At 41.4% G+C, this 13,393-nt stretch overlaps 1 protein-coding gene across 5 annotated transcripts in view; it reads left to right on the top strand.

Moving 5' to 3' along the window:
- The window catches only part of LOC140481329 (putative pre-mRNA-splicing factor ATP-dependent RNA helicase DHX32), a 129,399-nt gene that overhangs the window by 25,667 nt on the left and 90,339 nt on the right, over nt 1-13,393 (top strand). For all 5 annotated transcript variants that reach the window (XM_072577358.1, XM_072577329.1, XM_072577337.1 and 2 more), the window contains one exon: nt 9,915-10,108. In XM_072577358.1, the coding sequence (XP_072433459.1) occupies nt 9,915-10,108 (194 nt within the window). The remainder of the gene's footprint in view (nt 1-9,914; nt 10,109-13,393) is intronic.

The following is a 13,393-nucleotide window of genomic DNA, read 5'->3' as shown; positions in this document are numbered from 1 at the left end:
AAGCCATGTTGACTATCCCGAAGCAGTCCTTGCCTTTCCAAATACATGTACATCCTGTCCCTCAGGATTCCCTCCAACAACTTGCCCACCACCGAGGCCAGGCTCACCGGTCCATAGTTCCCTAGCTTGTGTTTACCGTCCTTCTTAAACAGTGGCACCACGTTTGCCAACCTCCAGTCTTCTGGCACCTCACCTGTGACTATCGATGATACAAATATCTCAGCAAGAGGCTGAGCAATCACTTCTCTAGCTTCCCACAGAGTTCTTGGGTACACCTGATTAGGTCTATATCTCCTCGTCCTTCAGCATCACATACTGAGAGGATCCTGTGTCCCTTAATATTGTAACTCCTTATCTACTGCTCCTGGCCTATGTGAATAAACTTTACCCTTGCCTGTATATTTTTTAAGCAGATCTGTCACTTTCTCCTTAAGACCATAAGACACAGGAGTGGAAGTAAGGCCATTCGGCCCATCGCGTCCACTCCGCCATTCAATCATGGCTGATGGGCATTTCAACTCCACTTACCTGCATTCTCCCCGTAGCCCTTAATTCCTTGTGACATCAAGAATTTATCACTTTCTGCCTTGAAGACATTTAGCGTCCCAGCCTCCACCGCACTCCACGGCAATGAATTCCACAGGCCCACCATTCTCTGGCTGAAGAAATGTCTCCGCATTTCTGTTCTGAATTTACCCCCTCTAATTCTAAGGCTGTGTCCACAGGTCCTAGTCTCCTCGCCTAACGGAAACAATTTCCTAGCATCCACCCTTTCCAAGCCATGTATTATCTTGTAAGTTTCTATTAGATCTCCCCTTTAATCTTCTAAACTCCAACGAATACAATCCCAGGATCCTCAGCCGTTCCTCATATGTTAGACCTACCATTCCAGGGATCATCCGTGTGAATCTCCGCTGGACACGCTCCAGTACCAGTCTGTCCTTCCTGAGGTGTGGGGACCAAAACTGGACACAGTACTCCAAATGGGGCCTAACCAGAGCTTTATAAAGTCTCAGTAGCACAACGGTGTTTTTATATTCCAACCCTCTTGAGATAAATGACAACATTGCATTCGCTTTCTTAATCAAAGGCTCAACCTGCATGTTTACCTTTCGAGAATCCTCGAATAGCACTCCCAGATCCCTTTGTACTTTGGTGAGAAAATTCATAAAGCCATTTAGAAAGTAGTCCATGCTTGTATTCTTTTTTCCAAAGTGCAAGACCTCGCATTTGCTCACATTGAATTCCATCAGCCATTTCCTGGACCACTCTTCCAAACTGTCTAGATTCTTCTGCAGCCTCCCCACTTCCTCAGTACTACCTGCCTGTCCACCTGACTTTGTATCATCGGCAAACTTCGCTAGAATGCCCCCAGTCCCTTCATCCAGATCATTAATATATAATGTGAACAGCTGCGGCCCCAACGCTGAACCCTGCGGGACACCGCTCGTCACCGGCTGCCATTCCGAAAAAGAATCTTTTATCCCAACTCTCTACCTTCTGTCAGACAGCCAATCCTCAATCCATACCAGTAACTCACCTCGAACACCATGGGCCCTCACCTTGCTCAGCAGCCTCCCGTGTGGCACCTTATCAAAGGCCTTTTGGAAGTCTAGGTAGACCACATCCACTGGGTTTCCCCGGTCTAACCTACTTGTCACCTCTTCAAAGAACTCCCAACAGGTTTGTCAGGCACGACCTCCCCTTACTAAATCCATGTTGACTTGTTCTAATCCGACCCTGCTCTTCCAAAAATTTAGAAACCTCATCCTTAATGATGGATTCTAGAATTTTACCAACAACCGAGGTTAGGCTAATTGGCCCATAATTTTCCACCTTTTGCCTTGATCCTTTCTTGAACAAGGGGGTTACAACAGCAATCTTCCAATCATCCGGGACTTCCCCTGACTCCAGTGACTTTTGAAAGATCTCAACCAACGCCTTCGCTATTTCCTCAGCCACCTCCCTCAGAACTCTAGGATATAGCCCATCGGGGCCAGGAGATTTATCAATTTTAAGACCTTTTAGCTTTTCTAGCACTTTCTCTTTTGTAATGGCAACCATACTCAACTCAGCCCCTGACTCCCTTTAATTGTTGGGATATTACTCATGTCTTCCACTGTGAAGACTGAGGCAAAGTACTTATTAAGTTCTCCTGCTATTTCCTTATCTCCCATCACTAGGCTTCCAGCATCCGTTTGAAGTGGCCCAATGTCTACTCTTGCCTGTCGTTTGTTTCTTATGTATTGAAAGAAACGTTTACTATCATTTCTAATATTACTGGCTAGCCTACCTTCATATTTGATCCTCTCTTTCCTTATTTCTCTTTTTGTTATCCTCTGTTTGTTTTTGTAGCCTTCCCAATCTTCTGATTTCCCAGTGCTCTTGGCCACTTTATAGGATCTCTCTTTTTCTTTGTTAGATTTCCTGACTTCCTTTGTCAGCCATGGCTGTCTAATCCCTCCCCGGATAATCTTTCTCTTCTTGGGGATGAACCTCTGTACAGTGTCCTCAATTCTACCCACAAACTCCTGCCATGAAGTAGGTTCTTAATCAACCTCTGATCATCTTGTACACTCTGAGGCAGTTGTCTAACTTCCCTTGTGCTTTTTATTACTCGTCCAACAAAACTTCCAGGTGTATCTGGTTTTCCTACATCTGGCTTTCTCCTAGCCCACCAACATTGATTTTGTGTAGCCCACTTTATTATAATGAAAACACTGGAGTTTTTTAACTCCTTTGGCTCCTCAAGGGTTTCTTTTTTACGCTGTGGTAAGTTATCCTTCTGATCTTCACTGAGATCTACCTTTCCCTTTCCACGTGAGGATTTCTCTTTGCTCCAATTTCTATCCCTCGTGGACTGAAATTGATTCTGGAAGCCAAACCATGTTTTATGGACCAGCTCATAATCATCAGCCACTTCAGCTGCTAACCTTGTTGTTTTAACTCTGCTCTTCCACATGAGTTCACACACTTCAGGCAGTGAATTTTTAATTGCTCCAAAATAATTATCTCTGTAAGAGCATTGTAGGTTTGCTCGATTTTTAAAGCTCTTATCCATCTATTGAAATTACTCTGTTTGATCCTTTCAAACTCAATATAGGTTTGACCAGGGTCCCTCCTTGGATTCCTGAAAAGTTGTCTATAGGCTTAGGCACAAGCTCATTTGCACTTAAATTGGCTTTTTTCACCTTGTCCTACTCCCCAGGTACCACCTCTGATGGTGATGCGAATACCTCACTTGCCCTACCTACAAGTTTCATTTGGATCAACAAAACCCACATTGCTGCTGGCAAATGCATTTGTTTAGCCACCTTTTCAAATGAGATGAAATAAGCTTCCACAAGCTTCTCATCAAATCTAAGCAGTGCTTGAACATACTGAAACAATTTCTCACTCGGCTTCTGACTACCAGGTGTTTGCTCATCCTCGCTCTCTTCCTCAGTAAGCCTACCCTCAGCCTCTATCTCCAGGCTTTTAAGCTGGAGTGTTAGTTTTTGAAGTTCAAAAGCTGTCTTTCTTTCTCTGCTCTCTCTTTTTCCCTCTCTTCTGCTTTTAATCAGAACTCACTGTTTCATTTCTGCTGCCCTTTCCTTACCTCTCGCCTTTAACACAAGCTGCTTCATTTGCGATTGAATTCTTGCCATCTCTCTGGATTCTGATGGCTTCTCCAGCAAGGTTAAATGCTGAAATTATCTCTGCCCGCTTCTGTGGGGAAAACCATGCGAATTCCAGTTGGTCTGCTAATTCCTGCAGCTTGGTCGTATTCACTTTTTGAAAAACTTCCGTTGTCACTGCATCCATACCCAGAAAGCCTCTGGCGACTGAAAGAGCCATTACTGCCCCAAGTTTTGTCTACCAACCAAACCAACACCCAAAACAAAGACACTAGCACCGACCGCTCGCTGTTTAAAATCCAGCAAAGAGCCCCCGATCTGCTATGGGCTAGGCCAGACTACTCAAAACATTCTTAAGCAGACAGCCCAGACCATAACTTTGCAATTTGTTTTTGTAAGTGTACAGTAAAAATTACCCAGATTAAGTCAGTGAGGTTGACTACCAGGCTAAAAATGGACAAAAATTTATTCACAAAATTACACAATAAAACATGAAGCACAGAATAAAGAACCCCCATACAGAACTCAGTCTATCCAAACTTGACTGAATTATGCTGTTCTGACTACACACAACAGTCCCAATAAGAAACCTCCTTAGAAACCAGTATAAATGAAAGGAACAAATGCTTACAGGTTGAAGTTAGAAGGGTAGAGAGTTTGTTTCCACACAGCTCCCTGTTGAATTCCCAGCTAGTTCTAGACTGAACTAAATTGCTTAGCTGACCACTCCCCTTTCATTATACAGTCCCCTTCTATATCATAACCACTTTTGCCTGAAGTCTCATCTGTTCACATATGAACAAAAAGGCCTCTTAATACCCTTTATAATATCTGTACCAAATCAATCTAATCAGCACTGAGAGAGGTTTGTTACCCCTCTGAAAAAAACAAGGACATAGTATCCTTGAGTAAAGGAACAGCTTTTAGAAAAAAGAAACCATCTTTGTGGCAACATTCATTTCAAGTGCCGCAGTTCTATTCACTTTGTTGCCCAGTAGTTGTCTTTCTGCAAAGTGTCCTTTTAATGTCTGATTGTTTTCACTGCCACCCCTAGTGAAAAATCAGTTTTGTTAGGTCTTGGACCTTTTCAAGGTCTGTCTTTTCTTTCAGAATCAGAAAATGATGCAGCACTGGAGGTTGCTATTTTGTCCATTGTGTCTTCTCTGATAAAGCTATTGATTTAAAGGGCAGCACGGTGGCTCAGTGGTTAGCACTGTTCCCTCAGCACCAGGGACCTGGGTTTGATTCCTGTCTTGGGCGACTGTGTGAAGTTTGCACATCCTCCCAGTGTCTGCATGAGTTTTCTCTGGGTGTTCTGGTTTCCTCCCACAGTCAAAAGATGTGCAGGTCAGGAGAATTAGCCATGCTAAATTGCCCGTAGTGTCAGGTGCATTAGTTAGGAATAAATGTGGGGTGGGGGGGGCGGGTTGCTCTTGGAAGGGTCAGTGTGGACTTGTTGGGCCGAAGGACCCATTTCCATACTGTAGGAATCTAATCTTAATCCCACTCTCCTGTTTCCACACAGCTCTGTAGTTTCTTTCTTTTTAATTAATTCTCTTGAAAGTTAGTATTGAATTCACTTGCAACCATTTTTCAGACCGTTCGCAACAAACTTTCCCAAGATATTATTGCCTAAAGTGATGCTATTGCAGGGTCATCAGATCAGATAGATGCCAACTGCAAGAGAAAAGCACAGTTGATTTATCAGAGCTCTCTGATTATCTGATTGCAGAACATGTAGCTGCTTGTGTTTTTTAAACTGCAAATTTTGGGAGGTGGCTTCATTCTCTGCAGTTTGTTTTCGCATCATCTTTATCACTTTGCAGTGATAAAATCTAGTTATTAACACTGCACTGTTGTTGGATTGAATTTATTGGGAGTCTTATGGAATGCCTTGCATCTATAATACTGGAAGAACCTGGTGAAGTCCTTTCAGTTCTCACACCATAACAATCAAATACTGAATTTGTAGAGGCGATGGAGATTGGTTGTTGCACTTTGCCACAGTGACTCACTATATCACATGTATTTGCCAACACTCCAACCTATTTTTTTTTCCACCATAGGGCTTGGGTAGGGCCCTTAACATGCCCATAGGGATGATCTGAAACTCTATAAGGGCATCCAAATGTTTCTGATTCTGGTGCTTCTCACCAGGGAATTTAAAATGCAATTTGTTGAGAGCTAGACAAGATAATGTGTGCCAAAGAAGTAAGAGGGAAGAAACAATTTGCAGGGTGTGGAATAAATCAATGAAATAGATGCTCATACTAGCACACTTGCAACTTCAAGGAAAAGTAAAGCCACTTTTAATTAATAAATAAATAGTGCTTCAAGTAAATAAAATCACTGGCTGTAAATTTTGGATAACTTCGACTATAATGTGTCACAAGATGCAAACACGTTTAGCAGTTGAGATCATGTTCTAAATTACAAAAGCAAGGATTGAGTCATTTGTTGACACTTCAGCTCTGAAATACATTGAAACACCCTGCAGCATGTTTGCTGAAGTGTACACAGCAGAATTAAGAGGGTGGTTTTGTTTTTATCGAGCAAGTTATTTGGGAGAGAACATGTGTTTTTATTTGCTGAGAGTGTGGAATTCTCTGTCACAGGAAGCTATTGAGGCTGAAACGTTGGAGACTTTCTAGAAGGATATATCGTTTTTTTTATGATTTCAAGGGATCACAAGTCATTGGAGGAAAAAGTGAGAATAGGGTACTGAGTTGGATGTTCAGGCAGACAGGCATGATTGGATGAATGGTTTGCTGTTTTCTATTCTGTGTTTCTATTGGGTAAGACTGGCTGATTGGTTGACTCATATCCTTTAGGAAAGGCAAAGGTTTTTACAGTCTTTTTTCCGAAACCTGTTCTCTTCCTCCACTTTACCACTGCTCTTATGTTTTAATCCAGAAATTGATCTTCCAGGTAAAGTAACAGTCACTCAAGACAAGATTTACAGGCTGTGGCTGTAGGACCATGGATTTCTTTTGGAAGGTCGATGTAGAGTGACATCAATATGGGTTCAATTTCAGTACCAGCTGAGGTTACCATGCCTTCTCAAACTCCCTCCTTGTCTGAGGCATAAACACCTAATGAGAGAGAAACCCTATTGTGTCGTAAGATTAAGGTGATGTTTTAATGGCCCTGAAATGCTTTGTCCTCCCAGTCAGGAGAATAGAACTGGACTGAGAACACAGAATGGATAAAAATGTAGCAGATGAAATTTAATTCCGATAAATGTGAAGTGGTTTTGTAGAAAGAATGAGGGGAGGTTCAACTTTCACAGATAATTAGAGATCGACTTATTGATCTTTAAAATGGAGGAATGGAGAGTTGTATATACTTCCGAAGGAGAGGGCCTTTACCAAACTGGAAATCAGCAGGCTGAAACTGAGGTTGCACAAAGTTACAAGCAGCTGTGGCAGAGAGCATTATAAGCTCACATTGGTACTTTTCTGGATGTGGCCGTGGACTGTTTAGTCCTTTTGAGCCTGTTACACCAAGTAAAAATATCATAACTCATCCATATTTAAGTCCTGATACTTGCCTTTGCCTCATTCACTTTAATATCTTTTAGCTAACAAAAGTTTCTCAATCTCAGATTTAAAATTTAAGAACTAACCCAGCGTCAAGTGAGTTCTAAACATCCGTTATCTTTTGTTTGTACAGTTATTTCCTAAATTCACTTCTGAAAGGCCTGGCTCTATGTCCTCTGCTCCTATAGTCCCTGACCAGGAAAAGTGGTTTCTCTTTATTTACCCTGTCAGTTCTCCCTAATATTTTCAAGATGCCAATCAAATCACCCATCAACAGTCCAAATCCCAGAAGTGGGACCCTTGTTTGTATAATTTTCTGCACCTGCGCTGAAGCTCTCCAAGGCAGGTTGATAAGTTTGTGCAACTTCAATGACCTTACCTTACTCTTAAGGTCAGAAATGAGGAGTTTTAGTTTCACTCTGTTTCTTAGGTACTGAAGCAGTAAGTGTCCACGTACAGAACGACCATGCTGTTTTCGATGAAGAAATGGCAAGTACATTCATATCATAAAAATGCCTGGCAATGGCCATCTCCAAGAGGAGAGAATCTAATCACTATGCTATTCAATGAGCTTATCGTAACTGAATCCTTGCTATCACCATTTTGGGGTTCATCATTGATCAGAAATTGACTAGACCAGCTATATAAATAATATGGCTACAAGAACAAGTCAAAGGTCAGAAAATCTTCAATGCCTCACTTACTTCCTGACTTCACAAAATGTTTCTGCCGTCTACAAAGTAAGTCAAGTGTAATGGAATACTCTTCCACTTGTATAGAGGACTGCAGCTCCAAAAGCATTCAAGAAACTCAACACCAGCCAGGAAAAAGGAACCCTCTTGGTTCACTTCCCAGCTCCCACTTGTTAAACATTCACTTCCTCTACAACCTTCACATTGTGATAGCTATGTGTACCGTTGGCAAAAAAGATACTGTGGCATGTCTCAAAGCTACAACCTGTATTGTCTAGAACAACATGAGTAGCAGTCAGAGGTCAGTGCTACAAACTCCAAATTCTATTTCCAGCCACACACACCATTCTCACTTGGAAACACCTTATCATTCCGTGTACCTAACCACATTGGCTCTAGCTGCTCAAAAAGATGACTTCTTGAGGGAATTTGGGGATTGGAAATAAGTGCTAATGTTACTTGCATGGTCCAGATTTTGTGAAGAATAAAACAAAAATTCTGTTTTCTTGAGCCTTTTGAGTCTTGGTAACAGATCTATGCTGCATTCTTTCCAAAAACAAAGTGTTCTAAATATGTGGTGCCGAGAAATGAACAGTGCATTGGTCTAACTGTGGCTTTGTATCGATGAAGGACGACTTTTACTCCCTTCAAACTTAATTGTTGAAATAAACAGATAACAAAAATTTTGGTAACAGCAAGTTGGAAACAGGAAAACAAATACTTATGATAGGCTTCATGTGTAATCTCTCTTGATTTTTGAGATCACTAACAACTCGGCGAAAGTGAGGACTGCACATGCTGGAGATAGGAGTCGAGGATGTGGTGCTTGAAAATCACAGTAGGTCAGGCAGCATCTGAGGAGCAGGAGGATCGACGTTTTGGGCAAAAGCCCTTCATCAGGAATGAAACATCGATCCTCCTGCTCCTCGGATGCTGCCTGACCACCTGTGCTTTCCCAGCACCACTCTCTCTCGACATTACACTAACAACTGCCTATCTGCCTGAGAAATATTTATTGTAATTGTTTGCATTATATCCTTTGCTATTTTGTTTTCAGTTTTCCTGCCACTTTCTTTTGTACAGAGCAGGCTCCAGTTTTGTCATCTAATTTCCTCTTTTGCACCTGATCAAATCTATTTTAGAATTCTAAATGAATAGCATTCCCTCCTCCATCAATGATTTTTACAACCTCCACAACCATCATTAATGGTTTTAGTGGTCCTCCTGTTAAATTCTAGCCAGTGATTATTGTCGAACTTTTGAATTCATCTGTATCCATTGCACCATGGCTCTCCTGTGGTAGAACTTTAATGCACTGAATTGTGATAACGTTTTGTTTGGGACCTCGCTATGTCTTCATGAATCTCCTTTTGGTATTCTGGCAGGTTTTGATCTGGATACTTGCCAATGCTGATATCATCAGTTTTATAAAATGCTTTACTTATTAAAGCCTCTTAACATTTTCTGTGTTCCACAGCTATATAGCCTTTGTAGACTTTATTTGTCTTTGCTAAGTACTGAAGAAATTAATTCTAGTCTCTCGTTCTCTGAAAGGATCCTGTAGAAAATAAATTTAGTCTGTCTCATTAATTTGCACTGGGTAGCAACATAACATATAAACCTGATGAGTTCTCACAGCATTGTGGGGACCCTCCTTAAGGGCATCTTGAAATGTAATAATTTTTGATTTACCTCGTCCCAAGTAACTTCATTGAATTTTGCAGTTGGTAAATAAAATTGATATGGGTAGACCCAAGGTTGCAAATAGTTCTGCTGTGTAGTCCAGTCACAAGTTGAGTTGTATACGAGTTGGAACACACTGCATGGGATTGTGTTCGTAAGTGAAAGCGTTTGTAAGCTGGATGTTTATAAATTGGGGACCTACTGGGTATGGCAAAATCAAATTGTTACGTAGTAATGTAAAAGCTTCTGGCTTAATTTGCTTCCATCAAAGTAGTAATTTTACTACAGATACTGCATTATTGGAAATTTTTAAACAATAAAAGGTTCTTCTATGTATTAGAAATTGAAAGTTAATATCTGGCTCATTTTGTTTTTCCTTTTAGATTCCTCAGTGGTGTGCTGAATATGCCCTCTCTGTTCAGTATCAGCATGGCATGGTAGTTTGTACACAACCCCACAGCCTTTCTGCTATGTGTTTGGCACAGCGTGTGGCAGATGAACTGGACTTGAATGTGGGTCATGAGATTGGATACCATGTCCCTTATGAAGACTGCTGCACGACAGAAACTATTCTCAGGTCAGCTTTGCATGTTTGTGAATCTTTTCAATAAATTTTCACTTGGAATCATTTTATTACTTGGAATGGAAAGTGACATTTGACAGTCATTGGCAGAGACCTATAGAGTAAGCCCTCGGAAAAGGCAAATCTGAGCTGGCAACTAAGTAAGATCACCCTGAAATGTCTCCAATTTGTCAGACACGAGCATACATTTTGCAGTTCAGTGGCTGTTGCCACTGAAAACACCATGTTGTACTAAGCCACATAAATAAGGAGAAGACCTTACTTTTATACAGGAATGTACGACCTCCAGTTGCTCCTATGTTCAAGCTGCTGAAGAAGTGTATTTATGAATAAAGTGCGGAGAACAGTTTGCTCCAGAAACAGCAATATGATCAAGCGCAGACTCTGTCTGCTTCCAATGGTGTTGTGGAGGTGCCAGTGTTGGACTGGGGTGGACAAGGTCTGTGTTGTTGGTTGAGGGATAAATATTGGTCAGGATTCCAGGGGTAAATCCCAAATTTCTTTCAGTATTGTCTGAGGTCCTTGCATTTCCATGAGAGGTCAGCTGACCTCAGTTTAATCTCTAAGCTTCTCCCACAAAATGCACGTCCAATGGTGCAGCATTTGTTCAGTTCTCAACTGGAGCATTAACATAGGACATGTGCTCAAATCTTTGAGGTAGAACTTCAACCTGCAACTTGATGACTGTTTCATTTCCAGTATGTACCAAGGTAGTTGATTTCAACTAGGCTGGTGATTAGAAGTCGACAGTGGAAATCTGCATCACTTGGCATAGAGATGGACAGTATGGTGGAAAGCCAGAGCTGCTGCTGTCATTATGCTGTGGCCATTGTTGAACTTTATACCTCTGCAGATGTCAAATAAGGTGTCAACGAAGGTGGGCTATGAACCAGCAAAACTTGGTGCATAAAATACATTTAAGATCACATATTTTCTCAGTAGGGAAAAAAGCATTTTAGAAGTTATGTATAATAGACAATCGGTGCAGGAGTAGGCCATTCTGCCCTTCGAGCCTGCACCACCATTCAATATGATCATGGCTGATCATCCTTAATCAGTATCCTGTTCCTGCCTTTTCTCCATAACCCTTGATTCCACTATCCTTGAGAGCTCTATCCAACTCTTTCTTAAATGAATCCAGAGACTGGGCCTCCACTGCCCTCTGGGGCAGAGCATTCCACACAGCCACCACTCTCTCTGGGTGAAGAAGTTTCTCCCCATCTCTGTCCTAAATGGCCTACCCTGTATTTTTAAGCTGTGTCCTCTGGTCTGGCACTCGCCCATCTGCAGAAATATGTTTCCTGCCTCCAGAGTGTCCAATCCTTTAATTTTATGTCTCAGTCAGGACCCCTCTCAGCCTTCTAAACTCAAGGGTATACAAGCCCAGTCGCTCCAGTCTTTCAGCGTAAGGTAGTCCCGCCATTCCAGGAATTGACCTCGTGAACCTACACTGCACTCCCTCAATAGCCAGAATGTCTTTCCTCTAATTTGGAGACCAGAACTGCACACAGTACTCGATGTGTGGTCTCACCAGGGCCCTGTACAGCTGCAGAAGAACCTCTTTGCCATGACTAAATGTGTTGACCAGCTCGGGTGGCAAAGTAATGTAAGGACATGTATACCAAAGTATAATTACACTATATACACTATTAATTTTGAGAGTTCCAAACGTATGTTTCACTCTGTGTTAAGTTTCTGAAGACATCATGAGCAGTAAGAGCAAAGCTGTTTAGTATTGTTTTCTGTTCCTTGAGATTAGGTTGCTAGTGCCAGGTAGACTGCCAGAAATGGTAGTTGGCTGTTCCACTGCATGAAGGTGTGGAAATCTAGTAATTGGTTGCAAAACAGGATTGACTTCCTATTTATATACCTACACATGGAGTACGTGTTCATTTTATAAAGCTCTGCTACTATCACCTAAATCCATGTTAATTGCAAATATTTTTGAGTAGTTTAATTTACTTGTGTCATAACCTTCAGTTGTGAGATTTCCTCCAAATGTTAAAGCACAGTGTGTCCCAGGACATGCCCTACCTGTGTCTGTGGGCACAGTGTTTTGAATCACTTCCATTTGGCTGCCTGTTGTCGCAAGGAAAGTAATGAACAGAGTTTGTAATGCCATGAGGTTTTAATTCAATTCTACCATGATATTTTATTTAATTCCTCTGATGGCTGAATCTTTCAACTTCAGTGGAAAAGTAGATTACAGAGAATGTCATCTAATATCAAATGATTTTTTAAAAACTGTGAAGTACTCTTGGCAGTCATTATGTGTATTGCTTTGTCAATTTGCCAATTTGTTTTTGTTTTCTTGGCTTATTGAACCTCTGACAGCTATTGGAAACAAATGGTCAAAAGAGGGAACAGAATCATGAGATAAATACACAAGCCAGAGAATAAAGCTTCCTCAAATATTTTTAAACAGAAAGTAAAGTTCCTTCAATGCAGTCCCAATTAAACACTTCCAGGACAGGAGCAGAACAGTATTAGAAACAGAGTAAGGGTCCCATTCTTTACATTTTCCCGTAAATGTAAAGCTCTCTGTATGGATGTAGCTCGCTGAGCTGGAAGGTTTGCTTTGAGACATTTCGTCACCATACTTGGTAACATCTTTGATTGAGCCTCTGGATGAAGCACTGGTGGTGTAGCCCACTTTCTATTTGGATGTTTGGATTTCCATGGATTAGTGATGTCATTTCCTATTCTTTTTCTCAGTGGCTGGTAAATGGCATCCAAGTCGATGTGTTGATAGAGTTGGAATGTCATGCTTCTAGGAATTCTCATGCATGTCTCTGTTTGACTTGTCCTAGGTTGGATGTGTTGCCCCAGTCGAAGTGGTGTCCTTCCTCATCCATATGTGAAGATACTAGTGAGAGTGGATCATGTCTTTTTTGTGGCTAGTTGATGTTCATATATCCTGGTGGCTAGTTTTCTCCCATGAAAGGAAACCACCTTTCCATACCTATCCCATGAAGCCCCCTTGTATGTTTCCATAAAATCAGCAGTCCTTCTCCTAAGCTGTAATGAGTACAAGTCCAATCTAATCAATTGCTCTCATAAGAAAATTCCCCTCTGTCCAGGAGCAACTTTGTGAATCTTCTCTGGACTGCCTGCAATGCCTTCAAAAAGAAAAACAAAGCCATCCAACTAATTCATACTGTACTCTGACTTGTGCCTTGTATAGTCTCAGTAAGACCTTTTTTTTTAATTCTCCTTTCCCTTTAAAATAAAGGCCAAGATTCTCTTTGCCTTCCCTTTTACTCACTGAACTTGGATGCT

This window comes from Chiloscyllium punctatum, chromosome 1 (genome assembly GCF_047496795.1).
Source record: "Chiloscyllium punctatum isolate Juve2018m chromosome 1, sChiPun1.3, whole genome shotgun sequence".
Classification (NCBI taxonomy): domain Eukaryota; kingdom Metazoa; phylum Chordata; class Chondrichthyes; order Orectolobiformes; family Hemiscylliidae; genus Chiloscyllium; species Chiloscyllium punctatum.
Note: the sequence above shows the minus strand (reverse complement) of the source record. Positions and strands in the feature narration are given on the sequence as shown.